Source organism: Oncorhynchus mykiss, chromosome 17, assembly GCF_013265735.2.
Source record: "Oncorhynchus mykiss isolate Arlee chromosome 17, USDA_OmykA_1.1, whole genome shotgun sequence".
Taxonomy (NCBI): domain Eukaryota; kingdom Metazoa; phylum Chordata; class Actinopteri; order Salmoniformes; family Salmonidae; genus Oncorhynchus; species Oncorhynchus mykiss.
The window spans coordinates 26929351-26950027 of NC_048581.1; the positions used below are offsets into that span (position 1 = coordinate 26929351).

Here is a 20677-nt window from a genome sequence, read left to right on the forward strand (position 1 = left end):
ACACAGCTGATTCAAATAATGAACTCGTCATCAAGCTTTGATTATGTTAATCAGCTGTGTGGTGCTAGGGCATAAACCAAAACGTGTACCCCTTAGAGTCCCCAGGACCAAGTTTGGGAAATGTTCCCATAGACAGTTGAATGTTCAGGGCTGGGAATACAGTAAGTGTGCTCTTGGAGAACACAGATGTCACATAACCCAGTAGATGGCACAGGGGAAGCTAACTGGCACTGTTGTGGTATCCAGGGGCGGGATGGCTATAGATTGAACTTTAATATCAACATTAGTGCCTATTTGTATCCTGTCTCTCAGTTTTCAGCGAGGCTGCCTGAAGGGGTTCTCAAACCTCTCCTCGGGGACGCCCAGCCGTCCCACAGCTGGCACACCTGATTTCAACTTGTTGACTATTCATCAAGCCCTTGACTGGGTAAATCAGGTGAGTTAGTTCAGGGCTACAAGAAAATTGTAAAATGTCTGGGGGATCCTGAGGAGAGGTTTGAGAACCCCTGCAGTTGGACGTCACCTCCTAGTGACACACACACCGACAACACACATCGCAGCCAGCTACACACACTCCACTTTACAGCTTCCCATCATTGTTCACCAAATGTTCTCCTGGGGAACGCAACAGTCTGAATCCAAAACAAAATGAATGGCTATTGGAAGGCATGACGGGTTGAATATATATCTTCAGATTGATGCGACGCTAGGGAGCGGATGTGTTTCGTAAACTGCTCTGTGTGATTTACTGTTCTCTGCAGGTTGTTGGCTTTGTTTGATCCCTCGGGGATCTGGAATCTTCCATTTTAGCAGGTTGTTGACTCGGTTTGCAGATCCCCAAGGGATCAATCTTCAATTTTGGTAGGTGAAAGAGGGTGTCAGTCATTTCATTCAATGTTTTGTGTTGGAGTATGAGTGTTTAGTCCTGTGGCTAAAGTTGGACTCTTCTTAGACATGGTTGTGGGTGAGTGGCATTTAATATGCACGTAGACACACACACACTCCAGTTTGTTTTTCGAGTACTAGCATGGAACCCCATTGGGGAACCATTACCCCGAGTGCCCCTGAGATTGGTACACACTACACATAGTGGCATGCATCCTTCAGTAGATATAAGAAAGCTGTCAGGCAGAGAGAGATGGTGGAGTAATGATGCCCATTAATGGTGACAAGCTCTAGCAGACTCTCATTAAGAGAACATCAACAGCTCAAAAGGGCCAATTAAAAGCCACCACCAAATATGTGCCTTTCACACACACAGAATAGGGACTCATAAACCCAGTGTCTTACAACATTGCCTTTTTTAAATTGTGCATGCGCTTCTTGTGTGGGTGTGTAGGCGCCCGCATATGTGTATGACCGGGATCATCAACTAGATTCAGCCTTGGGCCAATTATACTTTTTTTGAGTGGATGGGGATGGGGGGGCAGAACATTATTACAAATAATTTGTCGACTGCAAACTGACGACAAGAAGTCCAAACGGATATAATATTTGACTAAAACGTTATAATTTCAAACCTTGCTTACGTTTGTATACGATTGCATGTATCTATTTTACAGTATTATTTGTGGGACTACTTCGTAAAACATTTCCTGAATTAAAATCACTTGGAGCTGATTTGCTGGTGTTTTTAGTCTTATGTCCAACAACAAACTTGGGAGGCCAAATAAAATCCCCAGTTGGGGCACCCTGGTTGGTGTATGAGTTAAGTGTGTCCCCGTGGAGAGCCCTAGGCTAGGGAACGGCTAGGGAACAGCTAGGGAACGGCGTTACGTCTGAGTAACTATTCATTGTTGTTATTTTGTTGTTACTATTTCCTTTTTTATTGAGCAAATGTTTCTTTTTAACTCTGCGTTTTTGAGAAAGGGGTCATAAGTAAGCGTTTCACAGTGAAGTCTACACTGTTGTATTCGGCGCAAGTAACAAATACAATTTGAAGAAGTAGGGTTTCATACGTTTTCGGAAGATGGGCAGGCCCTCTGCTTTCCTGACGTTAGGTGGAAGCTCGTTCCACCATTGGGGTGCCAGGACAGAGAAGAGCTGGGAATGACAGATTGTTGTCCATGGTCACGCCAAGGTTCTTTGAACTCTGGGAGGGGGACCCCATGGCATCAACAGTGATGGAGAGCTCTTGGATCTGGCAGGCCTTCCCTGCCGGAGGAAGAGCAGCTCCTTCTTGTTGAGCTTGAGGTGGTGGGCTGACTTCCAAGCTGAGATGTCTGCCAGGCACTCAGAGATGCATGTCGCCACCTGTCAGAAGGGGTGGGAAGGAGAAAAGTAGTTGATAGGTGCAACTGTGAGGATATGATGGAGCCAAGTGATTTGGTGTTTAGAGGAGAGGGCCTAGAACTGAGCCCTGGGGGACACCGGTATTGAGCGCATGTGGTGCAGACATGTGGTGCAGACACAGATCCTCTCCACGTCACCTAGGAGCGACCTGCCAGGTAGGATGCAATCCAAGAGTGTGCAGAGCCTGAGCCAGCAGATGGATCTAGGAGGATGAGAACACACTGAGAAGTGATTGACGCTACAAAGAGCATGTTGAAAAACCTTGAGTCTTCCTTCCCAGCTTAGACATCACTCAGTGTTTTAAGTTTCAACTTTTAATGTCAGGTGTGTGTGTGTGGAGTCGGTATAAATGTGTTGAGTGTGTAGAGTCAGTGAAAAAATAGGGTAAATTCATTCTGTTGGTTAAAGCTTAGGGATAGAAGCTGTTTATGAGCCTGTTGGTGTCAGACTTGATGCACCGGTACTGCTAGCCATGTATTTATGTTTGTGTGGTGATGCTGGTAGAGAAGAGAGAATGCCCACACATGCACGTACACACACATATAGTGTGTTTGTATAGGAGCCCTGCGGGATTGTGTTTTGTATATATACTATATGTTATAGTGGTTCTGAGGAGATCCTTAACCATTACAAACAGTGATTGGGAAATGTTTAAAATAAGGGTGGCATCTCATGACACCAAGTCAATGAAGACCTATCTGGGCAAGGTCAAAAGGTATTCGTTTCTCTCATTGCTATCATGTATGAACTAGGAAGATTGTGTGTGTATGTGCGTGTCTGTCCGTCCAGAGCTATAGCTAATTAACCCCTGGTTGCAAGATCGAACCCCCGAGCTGACAAGGTAAAAAATATGTCGTTCTGCCCCTGAACAAGGCAGTTAACCCAATGTTCCTAGGCTGTCATTGAAAATAAGAATTTGCTCTTAACTGACTTGCCTAGTTAAATAAAGGTAAAATAAAAAATATATAATTCGTCTGCACTTATGGACTGCCCTCTTTATTCAAACCACAGGTTTTCAAAAGTTTTCAAGTCCAGAGACTGAGACGGCCATTTCAAAATGTTGATTTGTGGCCAATTTAACAATTTCTAAGTGGATTTTGATGTGTGCTTGGGGTTATTGTCATGCAGGACGAGCCAGTTGTGGCCAAGTTTCAGCCTCCTGGCAGAGGCAACCAGCATTTTTGGCTAAAATGTCCTGGTACTGGGTAAAGTTCACTATGCTGTTGACCTTAACAAGGGTCCCAGGACCAGTGGAAGCATAATGGCCCAAACATGTAGGTTGATGCATTGCTATGTTTTCATTTATAAAGCCAACACTCAGTCGGATGGCTAACTCTGGAAAATCCTCTGCTCTCTACTGAGTTAGGTAAATCAGCTTTTAGTTTTCTTACCTTATTTCTGGAACAATCTTGAAAATGTTCTTACATTTGATGTTTTTCCTCCTCTAGGGCAAGTCAGAAAGCTGACTGAGGACATTTTTGCCAATGAATGTGTTTATTTTTTATGACCTGGTTTCCTTCTTGCATTTCGTATTTATATAGATTTTCTGTAATTTATGTAATTCAGGGCTCATCTGTAAAAAAAAAAAAAAAAAAAAAGCCTTGGTCTCAGTATGACTCCCTGATAAAATAAAGGTTCAATACATTTCACCACTATTTTTTAAAGTAGGTATGGGATTCATTTCTGTTCATGCATTCTCATTTCGATGCCAAACCCACAACTGGCGTGCGTGGCCAAAGAGCTCTATTTTCATGTCATCTGACTTAATCACCTGTTCTACTCAATGCCAATGTTGTTTTGAAAATTCTAGTTTAACTCCATGCAAACTCTGTTTACATTTGTTGGATGAGAGGAAAATATACTGTAGCTCTTTGGCCTATGAACAACAATGGTGAGGGAGTTCTCTTCTTATCCTCTTCTACATGATAAATGTGACTTAAATGTCAAAGACGCACACGGGTTCTCTTTCAATTATTTGTTTTCGACATAAGTAGCTTGAAGTACTAATCAGGCCGGTCAAGTGGAGAATGAGGGAGCCCTCATACCAAAGAGCCACTCACCTTCCCTCTTCTCATTCTCCCCTCTCTTCCTCACGGAAGAGTTCTACTTGGCTCTCCTGAGCACGACTTGATACTTTTTCCTGTTTAACTGTTCATGTGCCGTTAGCCCTGCACTTGGTGGCGTAACCTTATTAGCTCACGTCTTTTGTGTTGGGTGACATTTTCGAGTAATAATTTGCCTCAGTGCCTTTCTTCCTTTGTCTTCCTTTTGTAACTAGCATCACACGACTAACTGCGGAGACTTGGCTAGCTTAGCTGCCATGCTTAGGTAACCTGGCTAGCTCGCTGCAAGGCTAGCTATCCTACGACTAGCTTTTCTACTTGGAAGGGTAGAATTACTAGTTTGTTCTCTGTTAGTTTGACCCTTTATCGGCGTTGATTAGACCGACCATCCTAGCGTCACTGCTTATTGGTCAAGAGCCACGCTTTCGTTTGTTGCAAGACCAACATGGCACAAAGTTAGCCAAAGGAAGCTAACTAGCTAGGCTACTAACCCTCGTGGCGAACGCTAGCTACGTTCACATTGTTAAAGGATTAGCTTTTCTGGACAGCACTGTCTTAACTAGCTAGGCTACTAACCCAAGTGGTGAACGCTAGTTACGTTTCACTTTTTCAGCTGTTTTTTGTAGCCATGGAACCTGCTAGCTTAGCTGGGCATCTATGGCGGATGAGATATTCACTCATTGATGTCAGCAAACGGGCAGCATATTGAGTGACCTGAACCCATGGGGGGTGGCATCAGCGAGGGACTGGTACGACAGGAGTAGAACTTCCCTCTAGGACCGTCCCAGGAAAACAACTCATCTCAGCGTGCATGGCTGAAGCCAAATGCAGTTTTGAAAACCTTTGAGTTTTCTGAGTCTGCACAACTCTGCCAGGACCTAGGATGAAGAGACACTCAAGTGTTTTAGTACTATGTCTCTTGACACAATGATGAAAATAATCATGGCCTCTAAACTTTCAAGCTGCATACTGGACCTAATTCCAACTAAACTACTGAAAGAGCTGCTTCCTGTGCTTGGCCCTCCTATGTTGAACATAATAAACTTCTCTCTATCCACCGGATGTGTACCAAACTCACTAAAAGTGGCAGTAATAAAGCCTCTTTTTATAAAAAACTATCAGCCTATATCGAATCTTCCATTCCTCTCAAACATTTTAGAAAAAGCTGTTTTCCTGAAGACAAACAATGTATACGAAATGCTAAAATCTGGTTTTAGACCCCATCATATCACTGAGACTGCACTTGTGAAGGTGGTAAATTACCTTTTAATGGCGTCAGACCGAGGCTCTGCATCTGTCCTCGTGCTCCTAGACCTTAGTGCTGCTTTTGATGCCATCGATCACCACATTCTTTTGGAGAGATTGGAAACCCAAATTGGTCTACACGGACAAGTTCTGACCTGGTTTAGATCTTATCTGTCGGAAAGATATCAGTTTGTCTCTATGAATGGTTTATCCTCTGACAAATCAACCGTAAATTTCGGTGTTCCTCAAGGTTCCGTTCTAGGATCACTATTGTTTTCACAATATATTTTACCTCTTGGGGATTTCATTCGAAAACATAATGTTAACTTTCACTGCTATGCGGATGACACACAGCTGTACATTTCAATGAAACATGGTGAAGCCCCAAAACTGCCCTCGCTAGAAGCCTGTGTTTCAGACATAAGAAAGTGGATGGCTGCAAACTTTCTACTTTTAAACTCGGACAAAACAGAGATGCTTGTTTTAGGTCCCAAGAAACAAAGAGATCTTCTGTTGAATCTGACAATTATTCTTGATGGTTGTACAGTCGTCTCAAAAAAAAAACTGTGAAGGACCTCTGTGTTACTCTGGACCCTGATCTCCCTTTTGACGAACATATCAAGACTGTTTCAAGGACAGCTTTTTTCTATCTCCGTAACATTGCAAAAATCTGAAACTTTCTGTTAAAAAATGATGCAGAAATGTTATCCATGCTTTTGTTACTTCTAGGTTAGACTACTGCAATGCTTTACTTTCCGGCTACCCGGATAAAGCATTAAATAAACTTCAGTTAGTGCTAAATATGGCTGCTAGAATGACTAGAACCAAATATGTGATCATATTACTCCAGTGCTAGGCTCCCTACACTGGCTTCCTGTTAAGGCAAGGGCTGATTTCAAGGTTTTACTGCTAACCTACAAAGCATTACATGGGCTTGCTCCTACCTATCTTTCTGATTTGGTCCTGCCGTACATACGTACGCTACAGTCACAAGACGCAGGCCTCCTAATTGTCCCTAGAATTTCTAAGCAAACAGCTGGAGGCAGGGCTTTCTCCTATAGAGCTACATTTTTATGGAATGGTCTGCCTACCCATGTGAGAGACGTAGACTCGGTCTCAACCTTTAAGTCTTTACTGAAGACTCATCTCTTCAGTAGGTCCTATGATTGAGTGTAGTCTGGCCCAGGAGTGTGAAGGTGAATGGAAAGGCTCTGGAGCAACGAACCTTGATGTCTCTGCCTGGCCGGTTCCCCTCTCTCCACTGGGATTCTCTGCCTCTAACCCTAGAGGCTGAGTCACTGGCTTACTGGTGCTCTTTCATGCCATCCCTAGGAGGGGTGCGTCACTTGAGTGGGTTGAGTCACTGACGTGATCTTCCTGTCTGGGTTGGTTCCCCCCCTTGGGTTGTGCCGTGGCGGAGATCTTTGTGGGCTATACTCGGCCTTGTCTCAGGATGGTAAGTTGGTGGTTGAAGTTATCCCTCTAGTGGTGTGGGGGCTGTGCTTTGGAAAAGTGGGTGGGGTTATATCCTTCCTGTTTGGCCCTGTCCGGCGGTATCATCGGATGGGGCCACTGTGTCTCCTAACCCCTCCTGTCTCAGCCTCCAGTATTTATGCTGCAGTAGTTTGTGTCGGGGGGATAGGGTCAGTCTGTTATATCTGGAGTACTTCTCCTGTCTTATCTGGTGTCCTGTGTGAATTTAAGGATACTCTCTCTAATTCTCTCTTTCTTTCTCTCTGAGGACCTGAGCCCTAGGACCATGCCTCAGGACTGCCTGGCATGATGACTCCTTGCTGTCCCCTGTTCACCGGACTTGCTACCTGTCCCAGACCTGCTGTTTTCAACTCTCTAGAGACAGCAGGAGCGGTAGAGATACTCTTAATGATCGGCTATGAAAAGCCAACTGACATTTACTCCTGAGGTGCTGACTTGCTGCACCCTCGACAACTACTGTGATTATTATTTCTTGACCATGCTGGTCATTTATGAACATTTGAACGTCTTGGCCATGTTTTGTTATAATCTCCACCCGGCACAGCCAGAAGAGGACTGGCCACCCCTCATAGCCTGGTTCCTCTCTAGGTTTCTTCCTAGGTTTTGGCCTTTCTAGGGAGTTTTTCCTAGCCACCGTGCTTCTACACCTGCATTGCTTGTTGTTTGGGGTTTTAGGCTGGGTTTCTGTACAGCACTTTGAGATATCAGCTGATGTAAGAAGGGCTATATAAATACATTTGATTTGACTAGCAATGTCCAAACCAGACTTTTGGCCAAAATGAACGTCAAGGACAATCCACTGGTGGTTGAGCGGTCACTGACCAACCACTTCAACCCCAGTACCTATTCAAAAATGTACACTTCTCTCCCTGTTAAGACGAACCGCTTCTCCGCATCTATCTACTAAACTGTGTAAGTGTTTGCTGCACATTCTTCACGGGTGTTGAACGTAACATCCCTACTACTGGCTTTCCAGGCCGATTTGATGCTGGAGATGCATAATCTCCTATCGATTGGCAATCCTAATCCAAATCTTTGGGAAGAGATCGGTGTCTTCATAGACGACACTTCCGAGCCTCCAGGTTGTGCCATTCAAGCCTGTGGTTGTGCCATGAGCCTAGGGGAGAGAGGCCTGTGGCTAACAGACAAGGAGAAAGCACATTTCCTTCACGTTCCTTTCGGGCTGAAAGGACTGTTTGGACCACCTGTCGCCATCATTCGGCAGAAATGCGAACTCTGTAGATCTGGGAATCGTGGTTACCTGGCCAACCCCTCCAGAAGGCAAGGCTTCATGCCAGAGAGAGGGAAACTTTCTGCGAGAAGCCCCCAGCGACACATTGGTCTTCGACCCCACAGTTCGGATCCCCTAATGGGCTGACAGTGGGGAAAACGTTCCTTCCCTGCAGCCGCGTTGATGTCCGGCTCATTTGATTCACATGCAGTGAATGGGCGCCCAACCTAGGGGTACACGGCAGAGCGGGGCAACCAACAGTTCACCCCACTATGAGGGTGGGGCACATCTGTGCTCCTAAAACCCTTCCCTATGTGCAGCGACCCATTTTTATACATTCACTCTTTTTATTTCCTCAGTAAAAAAAAGCCTCTGCTGTATCCAGGCATCCACATACACAGGTTGAAAATACAATGAAAAGGAGATTCGATTCGTGCCTCACATATTCCCTTAAATAGATAGACATTTCCTTTAAAAAAACAGTGATATTACCGTTTCTCCCTCGCCATGTAAAATAACATGTAGTAACACTTCCTCAAAATAGTTGGAATTAATCAAAGATAAGTCAAGAAATATGTCATTCATTTTGAAGTTTTTGCAGAGCAGGTTTTAAGATGTTTGCAAGTGACAAAATGTGCATGGCAACTAGTCGTCTGTCGTTGAATGACAAACACTTCATTGAAGAATCGCTACTGTTGACCAATCACCAACGAAGGGGCGTAGATCAATCAGAAAAATAACTGTTTGGTGCCAACACAGAGAATAGAATACCTTGGCATAATGCTGGGTACTCTCCCTTATCGGGCAACACTCTCGGAAGACTGCATCGCCTCGTTCCTACAGTGCCTCTCCCTGTTACACAGGGGCGCTCGGTCATGTTCGAGACGTGCCTCCGAGTGCTGGGTTTGATGGCATCCACCATCTCACTAGTACCACTCGGCCTACTGAGGGTTTTGCCTGTTGTCTGTCAATCGCCGGATAGAGGTGACATCCGCATGGCTCTCAGCTCCCAGTCACTGGAAGAGCCCCTCCATCTTCCTTTCTACCACTCCCAGTGTTGCCAACTCCGCAGTAAGGAAAGTAGCTATTGGCTGTCCTAGAAGTCGCTAAATGACGTCATCACATAATTTGCATAATTGGCCATGTGCATGTAATTGTGATGGATGCTATAGGAGAGAGGAATAACGTCATGGGAGAGACAAAGTGAGTAAAAAATATCCTAAATATGCTTAGAACTACAAATGAACTGTCATTCTTGTTTTTTTTTCAATCTCACAATTCCAACCCTCCTCCTTTATCCGGGCTCGTTGAGGAGAGTAAGAACGATACATGCTTTCACGTCAGAGTCTCCAATAACACCAGAAAAAGTCGCTAGATTTGTTGCTAGTCACTTTTTTGAAAATGTGTTGCTAGAGGGGTCTGAATTCTCGCTAAATAGCAACAAAGTCGCTAAGTTGGCAACACTGGGCACTCCCCTAAAGGTCGTGGAAAGTGGTGATGACAGATGCGTCACTCAGACTTGGGTGCAGTTCACAAGGGAAATGTAATAAACAGAGTATGGACCCCACTAATCCGCATTGCTCACATAAATGACCTCAAATTGCTGATGGTGCTTCTTTCACTGAAACATTTTTTTACCCTCCCTTCAGAATTAGCATGTTCTGATCAGAACGGACAATACAACTGTAGTGGAGTACATTATGCGCCTGGATGGCACTCACTCCCTACGCTTAGACTATCTGTCAGGATTATTCTGTGGAGCAGAGCACACCTACAGTACTGTCCCTACGCCCGACTCATGTCCCGGGTGTACTGAACATAGGAGCAGATGTTTTGTCCAGAGGGAATTCCCATCAAAGGGAATGGAGACTCCCTGGCTCCAGAGAGCATGTGTGATATGGGAGTTGGTTATATCCCACTATGAGATGTCAAAACAAATAATTTAAAGAGAATTTAGGGTTACTTGCGTAACCACGGTTCTCTGATATTATGAGAGACATCTCGCCACATTCCCCTACTCACACGAGTGTGAGGAAGTTCGGATCATCCCATATAAATTCCTGTCCATAGAGTAATATAGAGGCCACACCTGCTACGAGTGCCATCATTACTCACGTGACCATAGAGTTGGGTAGAGGGCACCCTTGTCACAAATACTCTCTCCCACCTCCAAGTCACGGATCAGGGAATTTTGAACGGTATCCTCAAATGTTTCTATATATATATATATATATATATATATATATATATATATATATATATATATATATATATATATATATATATATATGCTACAATGAAATATGATATGCCATAAATCTTATACTAGCAATGTGCATTCCCACCTGAGGATCTGTGTGTTTCAGCCATCTATTTCCTGCGTTTGAGGGGAGCAAAATCCAATTGTCACTTCAATCTTGATGGATTGATTGTTTTCATTTTACTACTACGACTCTTTCATACTTTGCTTGTGCCTGTAGTTGTTTTCACGTTAACGTTATGACCGCAGAAATGTTTGTCATGACCTGTCAAACACACTCAATGAAATACAAAAAAAGTTGAATAAAATATACGAAAAAATCTAATATTGTCTTTCCGTTGCTTTATCTGGGCTTTAACACATCGTCTCGACACTTGCATCACAAGAAAGAGAAGAACCTAATTTCCTGTGCAATTGAAAAAGTTTAAGTTTTAATACTGTAAACATTTTTACAAATTAGATGCTCCTCACCACTTCCTCTAAACTTCCCCCTCCCTCTCCTCCCCTCCCTCTTCACTCCTACACTATCCTCTCCCCCCTTCCCTCTCTCTTTCGACCACATGTGGAACTCATTCTATTCAGAGACACTAAGGTATCGCTTTAGGAATCAAGTTTCACAAAGACTCCTTTTGACTGCAGATACTTTTGTAGACTATAGTACCCAGTCTAGAAAACATTAGGCAGGGAGTGATGGGGAGACTGAGACAATGTATATGACAAAGCATTTAGAATCAGTTTGTATATGTTCAGGTGGGAATAGTGTGTGAGGTGCCTAACAATGACTAGGAATGGGGACAAAACCATTTTAATGTTTAAAATGTGCTATTTCTTGTGATTTCAGCAGTGGTAAATTATACCTTAAAACGTCAGCATGCTTGTGAATCATCACGGTTAATTTAGTGAGTAACTAGCAGCGACTATAATCAGATTAAACACCCAAGTGGTGGCTATTTGTTTAATTTTGAATGACGTTTGTATAGAAACCCACTCTTAATGTCTCAGCAATACCAACCACATTGCCTCATGCCGCTCTGCTAGTGATTTAGCAAATGTTCCCTTTACTCACGTCTGCAGTTTGTTAGATTCATTTAACAGGGATTAAAGTGTCCTTGAGTGCACCCTGGGTAGTCTCACTCATGCCCGTAGGGTCTAATATTTGTGGATATTCTATTTGTGGGTCTTCAGATGGTTGAGCCGGGAGCCACATATTTTGGTGCAGTGTGGACATGGGTGAGTGGTGGTTGGGCCTTCCTGGTGTTGAGGCACATGAATAGGAACAACACGACACAAAACACTTAGTCACTCAGCAAAAACGGATGGCATGACAGGCGATGAGGGGAGAGACACTAAAATAATGTGTTGAGTAGCCAATGCTGCTCTTTAGGGCAATATGAGGGTATAACTCTCAAACCTGGTGTTCTGGTGTTCTTTAAGCAATATAGATCTTACTGCCGGTGGAACCTGGTTCATGGTCTAGACTTAAGAAGCTTCTGGAACTATTAAAAAAATTCTCCCCAAAACCCAAATACTCCCCCTTCTTCATTCTCCGTTTTTTTTCTTCCCTCCGTATTCATTGCTTTCACAAATGGAATATCGTCTGTCGGTTGAGGTTTGAAACAAGGGCCTCCAATCAATTACATAGACACGATGCCAAAGCCATATGTGCATTCCAAATGACACCCTTTTCCTTGTAGTGCACTGCTTTTGAGCAGGGCCCCTATGTCTCTGGTCAAAAGTAGTGAACTACATAGGGAATAGGATGCCATTTGGGAATTAACCCATGTGTCTTGGATAGCTCCATGCTTTGGTGCCATTATGTCCATAATAGAGAAATCCCAAGCAGAATATATATTTTTTGATGGTAGACACTACTCTGAATATTTATTAATTGAATTGATTAGTCCTTGGTTTAGTGTCAGCAATTTGCTTCAAGGTTTCCTTTTACTAGCTTGAGCAGTTTGCGATAAATACACACGACTATGGGTGTGTCGTGTCTTTGGCTTTGCCGGATTAAGTGATATGACATGCTATTCTATAAAATCCTTTCTCTGTAATTAATATTACCTGATTGAGCTAATCATGTAAATGTAATTAACTAAAGTCAGGGCACCACGAAAGAGTGTTTATAGAGCTGTTATCTTCCGAATAAACTCTTAAAGACCTAGTAATATTTTACATGATACAGGCATCTTGGAGTCATTATACTCCTTATAGTGTTCTATGTATGTTTAGTATGTTTAGTATGTTTCGATTCTGAAATATACATTTGTTCATTGAATCTATGAATATCTCAATTATCCGTTTTTCCCTTAATTTTAGACATATTGTGTGGAACACTATAGTCTTCATGCACATCACATTTCCAGAGTGGGCTCTCTGGTACGACCCATTTTATACACAGAAATTAACATTATAGGTCATTAACCAATCACAGCCCACCTTTAGGATTGCACCTTCAGCAACTCACCAGCAAAGGGAGTTTCTTTTGGAATCCATTCGTTCCCTGTGTTGGTGGTGCTCATACAATTGATAAGAAATTCAGAATGAGCAGAGAGCCCACTCTGTAAATGTGATGTACTTGTAGTGCATTGTTCCAAACGATATGTCTTAAAATCATCAAAAATGGTGGTTTGGAGATATTCACATTTTTTTTATGTTGAATAAATGAATGTGTAAATGTGTTTCAGACTCTAGACATACTCCATATGGAACAGCCAGAGCCACTGCCAGGCTAGCTATAGCCTGAACATTCTCATGCATTCTCCTCTGATAGGAGAGTGTATACAGGATAGAAAGAGATGAGATAGGGAAGAGAGAAGGTTTATAGGAGATAGTAGAGAAGCTCTAAGACTTGACAACTTGTGAGTAGGATGTACAAGCTTTGTGTGAGTGGTCAGTTGAGGACAATGTCTCTAGATCTAGTATGTATGTATTCAATTGCATTATCCCCACATTTTACCTCCTAAAACTGCCATCCATGACAAATCTTGAGGACCATTATCTGTTTCCAGGCTTATCAGTTTCAGTTCTTAACCATTTTGTGTTTAACCTTGGAAAGAGGTTATGATTCGTCTTTTAAATTTGAGAATGAGGGTTATACTGGCACACTGCTGCAAAATCACATCGTCTATTATTTTCTGATCAATGACAATGGACCATCATTGCCCCCTAGTGGTACATCTGTCTCATATCATCCATGACTGAAAAGTCTTCAGTGGATGTGACATTCATTGCCCCACAACTGCTTTATCAAACGTCTCAAAAGAAATGTCCTTTGTGGTTGAAAAAACGTCTTGGACATGCTGTCAATTATACCACAGTGCTGCATTACAATATAACCTACCAATCAGAAAATATCTTAACATCTTTCTCTCCTTCTCCATCTTTCTCTCCTCCCCCCCTTATCTCTCTCCCTCCATGTTGTCTCTCTCCAGTCTGAGGCCCCTGGATGTGGAGTTTATGAGTCGTCTGAGTAAAGTGGTTGTCGTGTCTTTGGCTATGCCGGATTAAGAGATATGACATGCTATTCTATAAAATAATTTCTCCGTAATTAATATTACCTGATTGAGCTAATCATGTAAATGTAATTAACTAGAGAGTCGGGCACCAGGAAATAATATTTATAGAGCTGTTATCTTCCGAATAAACTCTTAAAGACCTAGTAATATTTTACATCAATAGCAGTCAATATTAATCGTCATCTTAATTCAGTCTCATCTGAAAGTTGTAAATTATTGGTTATCTGCACGAACCATGGCTAACAATTTGAATCAGCAATACAAAATTGGGTTTAATCATTTCTTTACTAAATACCTAACTAATCACACAGAATTGGGGTGGCCTAGTGGTTAGAGCGTTGCCCCCTAGTGGTACATCTGTCTCATATCATCCATGACTGAAAAGTCTTCAGTGGATGTGACATTCATTGCCCCACAACTGCTTTATCAAACGTCTCAAAAGAAATGTCCTTTGTGGTTGAATAAACGTCTTGGACATGCTTTCAATTATACCACAGTGCTGCATTACAATATAACCTACCAATCAGAAAATATCTTAACATCTTTTTTCTCCTTCTCCATCTCCTCCCCCCCTTATCTCTCTCCCTCCATGTTGTCTCTCTCCAGTCTGAGGCCCCTGGATGTGGAGTTTATGACTCGTCTGAGTAAAGTGGTCAACATAGTCCCTGTCATCGCCAAGGCAGACACACTCACCCTGGAGGAGAGGGACTTCTTCAAACAGAGTGTGTGTGTGTGTGTGTGTGTGTGTGTGTGTGTGTGTGTGTGTGTGTGTGTGTGTGTGTGTGTGTGTGTGTGTGTGTGTGTGTGTATGTATACAGGCACGTGTGTGTACACAAAAAGCCTATGACATTGATGTGTATATTTACTTTTAAACTAGTCTCTTTTGCACTACAACAACCTGACATGGCTGACATTAGGCTTTTACAGCAGGGTAACAAGACGGTAAGATCACACACACGCCACCCGCGTGCACACACACAGGATAACGAGAGGGTAAGATCACACACAGGCCGGTATGAAGCGAAGCCAGGCATTACAAACAGCAGCCATCTGGATAAACTACTGTACTCTGCCCAGTCTGAGGAGTAGTGGTATGAAACCTTGGAACACTTAACGGATGTTTTTAGCCAGAAAGGAGCATTTTAAGAAGTGATTTATTTACAGTATTCCAGCTTTCTGTAAACCTCCGAGGCAGCTGATGTCTCCACAGATGCCAGTGTACTGTAGCAGGCTGTCTAGTACCTACTCCTCCATAATGGAATGCATAACCCTTTCTGTTGATGACTGACTTATGCTTATGTTATAGAGACTAGAGGCCCTCTGCTGATTTAAATGGAAGTTTAAATGATTTAGAATTCAATGGAATTCCCAAATGCTACTTTCGCTTCCTGTCACTTTAACTCTGCACCATACCAGGATACACAGGCCTAAACTACCTGCTTGGCTCAGTTTAAAGAGGCCTCTGCACCCCGCTCTGTTTCTGTTGGCCAGTGGTCAGCCTGGGAGAAGAAAATTAACATGTACACACACACACACACAAAGAAGAAAAGGACATGCACATGTACATGCACATTCCCTCTCTCCAGGGACGCTAGTCTCCACTCTCTGGCATCCTGTGACAGCTTTATTAATTCTGGAGGAGGATACACATTGGGCGACTTGGCTACCGTTCCCCCGACAACGGCCAATGAGAACAAGGCAGAGCGAGATGGAAGCTCTGGGGCTTGTAAACCAGCTTGTTTTGGTTGGCTGCATGGGCTGGGCAATGTACGACCCTGGGATTGTGATCTTACATTTTTCTTGATGTTTCTTTCTAGTTCTCTGCTCCCTGTAGCAGTTGACATGCGTACAAAGGGAACAAAATAGCTTTTTATTCTGGTTTTGCCATCTGTGTCCAACAGTGTGTGCGTGCATGCTCTGTTATAGCTTTAAAAAATGTAGTCAGTTTACATTTCATCCTATAATGTAGGCCTAAGGCTGAGAAAGTTAAAGTTACAAGTTTAGACTTTACAAGAAGTATAAACAGAGTAATGTAGAAAATCTGTTTGATCATCGACCAAGTGGAAACTGTCAAAGTAGTAATTGTGAGCGGAACGGTCATTCGTTTAAAGGCCATCACTGCTGGCAGAAGAAGCCTGTCTGTGTTCGTCATTGTAAAGAAGGCGGCCATTTTGTGTCTGACTGTATATTTGTTTAATGGTTGTTAACCTCCACAGTAAGTCTCCATGTTAGAGAACATGATATAGATTGTTTAAGGTCAACACCAGCCTTAACAACGTGGAGTATTTATGGTGGAATCCGAGTGAGCGAACAGTGTGTAGTCAATCATTTCATACTTGTATATTTATCGTTTCAATCATGATGACCTTCTACTGGTCCAAACAATCAGGGTATCTGGAGATCTGCTTGAAGAATTGTTATGATGTGACAAAGCCTCCCTTCCCTGGTCTTTCCTCTGGTGGTGAGTGAAAGGCTTTGGTGTGTGATGTTGTTGTACTGGGCAGGACACACACTCCTCCACCTCCAGGACTAGATGACTTGGTAGATGACATGAGGTGGAAACCATTTTTTAGCCCTGACTGCTGTTCTACAGTACATTGATGAAACGGTGCAAACCTGGTGTTAGATTCTGATGTGTTTCTGTGTGTGTGCAGATCAGGGAAGAGCTGCGAGCCAACGGGATCGACGTCTACCCTCAGAAAGAGTTTGACGGGGATTCTGATGACCAGATGGATCAATGAGAAAATCAGGGTGCGTTTACAGCGTTGTAAATACACACACACACACACACACACACACACACACACACACACCCGACCGACCAACCAACCGACACATGGATTCATTATAAACCCTGTGTTGTGTGTCGTCAGGAGATGATCCCATTTGCTGTGGTGGGGAGCAACCAGTACCTGGTCAATGGAAATATTATTCTGGGCACAAACAAAGTGGGTAGCCATAGAAGGTAATTCAACACACACACACACAACCATTACTATCCCTGTCATACTAATCCTGTCAAATGGGCTGAAGCAGATTTGCCATTGCCTGATTGGACTGCACAGTACAGTGGATCAACCATGCATGTTACTACTGCCAGTACATGTTTCAATCCCAGCCAACTGATTTAAACATCTGTCGTCTGACTCATATCCACGTTTCTCTGGTCTGTCTTTGACTAAACAGATTCAGGAGTAATAGACGCGAGGAGGACGATTTACAGAATCTTCTGAATCCGGGTCATAATGGGGGAAATTGTGCACAGACACCAGGCCTGCCACGTCCGGTCTGGAATGTGATGTCATGAGCTCTGCTGGTCGGCTACTGCACAGCAACCTAGCGGTGCCAAACCTTGGTTTGTCCTATGTAAATTACAATTGCCAGGGCGAACCCCCCCCCAACCACACACCAAAAAAATGTCAACGTCGTTTTGGGCTCTAATATGTGTTTATTATGATCAAGTTCGATTCCCACTGTGAATTATTTTACCAATCGAGATGCATATTTCAAATAGTGATCCGTTCTGACTACTACATTTGCCCACTAAGGACCACGTGCTGACACAGTCCAATCACGAGCCGGCAGGCTACGAGGAGGCTTGCGCCCTCGTGCTGTAGACTATACGGTTGACTCTCTCAGGCAGGATGAAAACGACTACATCGACCATGTTCCTCTGCTAGTTACGGTCACTTTCACCATGATCCTTAGCGGATTTTTATTTGGTGTCATTCAGTTCCATTCAGCAATATGGTGCCCTTCAAATTAGAATATTTCCGGCTTCATGCGCCATTGGGAGTTTTCCATAGGAATACGTGGATGACGTTAGCGCTATCACTATCTACTGGTTTGAATGTCTATGACAGACACTGGTGTAGACAGACAATACTGTAGTTGAGAGCATGTGTGCACTCGCACACACAAACTATCATAGTGTTTATGTTTTTTGGACTGCCTTAATCATTCTTACTGCCAAGTTGGGGGTCATATCAAGTGAGCGTCCATGACTCACCACTGGGGGGAATAGGGGGGGTGGAGGTGATGAACAAACAGGAGGAGGAGGTCTGAAAAGAGAGAGAGAGAGAGGGGGGGGGGAATGTCACAGCTCCTTTTCACTGGAGGGCCGACTATCTTCTTCCCAGATTGCACCTGGTCCCTCCAGGGCCCCTCTTGGCTCTTGGTGAATGCTCCTTTCATCACTCCACACTTGTATAGAACAACTATATTATCCTGGACCTCTTGCTGTTAGGTCTGTTCAAAGTACGAACCAACTAGAACTTAGCATACATAGCTTTCTAGAGTTCTAGTACTTAGGTCCTGTTCTGGAACTGTCAAGGTCTCCTACCCCATAGTCGATTGAAGCTCCTCTAATTAGCATAAGAATACACATCTTTCTATTCAAGCTAGACATTAGCTTCTCAATCATCCTTCCACATCTGCGCTGGAAAAAATGTATTTTTCTCACTAAAAGGTCTGCAGTGTTCAGAGTTTGGGCATTTTTTGCTCCACGATCCCCACTAGCTCCATGACCCCCCACTAGCTTCCTGGGACTCATCTGAAGTCTGTACTGACTGTGCCAACTTCAGTCTGTAGAATCTGAACGCTTTGAGCTACAAACTATTACGACCCCACTATCGAAAGCTGAGACTCACGGACACGTACATGTTGTTTTTCTCTACGACACCCACAAGCTTCACAAGAGTCGTCTGTGTATGGAAGTCATTTTGTGACCCGAAAAGGGGATAAATATGGGTACAAATATAGGACAGAGGCTTCAAAACATACTTCCTTGTGATGACATTTTTTTACTATTTGTTTTGCCCCAAGGCTTAGACTCTATGGGGTTAAAACACACATGGACTTTAATTGAACTTAAGACAAAAGGTATGTTTGTGGGAGCATGTGATGTGAGAAATGTGGTTGCCCCCTGGCCAGGCAGTGGGAGAGGGATGTATGGAGGGAGCAAGTGAGAGGAAGAGAGAGGTGTAGACGTGCCCAGCAGCTGTCATAGGGAAAGGTCAAGGGGTGTTAATACTTTCTGAACGCACATAAAATACTATCTAAAGGTAAAAGTGTATTGTTAAAGGGGCAGTCTGCAGTTGCTTAGTACATTTTTGGACTTTTAAATAAATTGTATATACCAATTGGTTCTTCGAGAATATAACTTATGAATGCTTCATGAGCTTAGTTCAACTGTACCTCATCAGAACCCTAAATATAAGATTGTTTTACTCCAACATTTGTAAACAACGTACATTTAGGCAAGCACTTTATAGCCTCAAAACATGCTTAAAACTATAATTTCGATATAATGGCTGGTCTGTCCTTGGGTTGATGTTTCTCTAGGTAACATTTATCACTAAATCCCCTCTTGTGTTTCCTCTCTGTAAGGACCCACATGCAGAACATCAAGGACATCACCAGTAGCATCCACTACGAGGTGTACCGTGTCCGCAGGCTAAACGAGACCAACGCCCAGCCCAGCGCCCAGCCAAGCGCCCAGCCCAACGCCCAACTTAAAACGAGGAACATGTTTTCTTAATTTTTTCCCCTTAAAATGAATCACTTAATCACATGAAATAAATAATACTCTTTAGAAATGACTCTGTCAAAGCAACAAAAAAACTAGGGCTTTGCAATGATGGTGAACACTTGAAAACTGTTGGGGTTAAAATCTTACTAGAAATCACAGAGCATGCACAGAGATACATGTCAAGATGCTGAATTTTGGCACTTAATCAAGTCTTATTCATATAAAAAATATATACTTTTATTTCATTCATTTAAACAGGCTTTTTTAATTGATGCACAATTTCTTTAAATATCAAAGGGATGCAAAAGGGACTTATTTTGTGGAACAACCCATATCTTTAACGGCTGGCAACTAATGTGACACACACACACACACACACACACACACACACACACCCAAACATGCAAACACCACGTGACACACACACACATCCACTCACACTGAGCCTCCTCCGACATCTCCCCATCATCACTGGCTAACGTGACATAAAGGACTGTACATACCAATATCAAGTTGTATAACCATTTTTACATGATCAACTGATAAACAGAGTTTCTGTTAGCTGGAAGTTCTAGTGTAGGTCGTTGTCGGTCAGAGCTGTTGGGTAAACAGCACAAGATGTCTCCTAGGGAAATGGGATGCCACAGTATTATAGCATACAGATGTGTACAGACCAGCTATCTAAGTATAGCACATTTAGTTCATCTTGAAAGACCTGGTCTATGTCCATGTTGTGCTGTATGGTGTTGTCTAGATATTAGGGTTTAGGTTCTTTGTAAATGTTGACACATCTGCACTGTCCAGTAAAACAGCAATGCAGTGTGGAGATGCTTTGAAATCCCTTTGTCTTTTTTCCGTTGTGTTTTCAGAAATGGAAGACCTCTTGCCAAACGATCCTGTCTATACCAATATGCTAATGTCATATTTGTGACAGTACATTTTACATTTACCGTTATGTTGTTATTATAATTATAATATATTATTGTGTTGTTTTTAGCTAGATTTGGGTGTAGGGAACACACCTGTTTTCTCCCTATGCGCTTT

At 43.0% G+C, this 20677-nt stretch overlaps 1 protein-coding gene across 3 annotated transcripts; it reads left to right on the forward strand.

Moving 5' to 3' along the window:
- Positions 1 to 17: 17 nt before the first annotated feature.
- LOC110495152 (septin-9-like) lies at positions 18 to 19695 on the forward strand. 3 transcript variants are annotated; one of them, XM_036949494.1, is made up of 5 exons: positions 21 to 161; positions 14710 to 14827; positions 16758 to 16854; positions 16977 to 17068; positions 19492 to 19695. In XM_036949494.1, exons 3-5 carry the CDS (start codon positions 16825 to 16827, stop codon positions 19640 to 19642), a joined length of 273 nt encoding a protein of 90 aa, XP_036805389.1. In that variant the 5' UTR covers positions 21 to 161; positions 14710 to 14827; positions 16758 to 16824; the 3' UTR covers positions 19643 to 19695. The 3 variants fall into 3 exon arrangements, 2 of the variants coding, with proteins under 2 accessions (XP_036805390.1, XP_036805389.1); XR_002469383.2 differs by lacking the exon at positions 16977 to 17068 and having other exon boundaries at positions 18 to 161; XM_036949495.1 differs by lacking the exon at positions 14710 to 14827 and having other exon boundaries at positions 20 to 161.
- The last annotated feature ends 982 nt before the right edge of the window (positions 19696 to 20677 follow it).

What these genes read in the sequence shown, in the direction of transcription:
- LOC110495152 (XM_036949495.1), top strand. Translation starts at nt 16,825, where the DNA reads ATGACCAGATGGATCAATGAGAAAATCAGG. An exon ending in GGATCAATGAGAAAATCAGG is followed by an intron (nt 16,855 to 16,976) that starts GTGCGTTTACAG and finishes GTGTGTCGTCAG; the next exon opens with GAGATGATCCCATTTGCTGT. An exon ending in AAAGTGGGTAGCCATAGAAG is followed by an intron (nt 17,069 to 19,491) that starts GTAATTCAACAC and finishes CCTCTCTGTAAG; the next exon opens with GACCCACATGCAGAACATCA.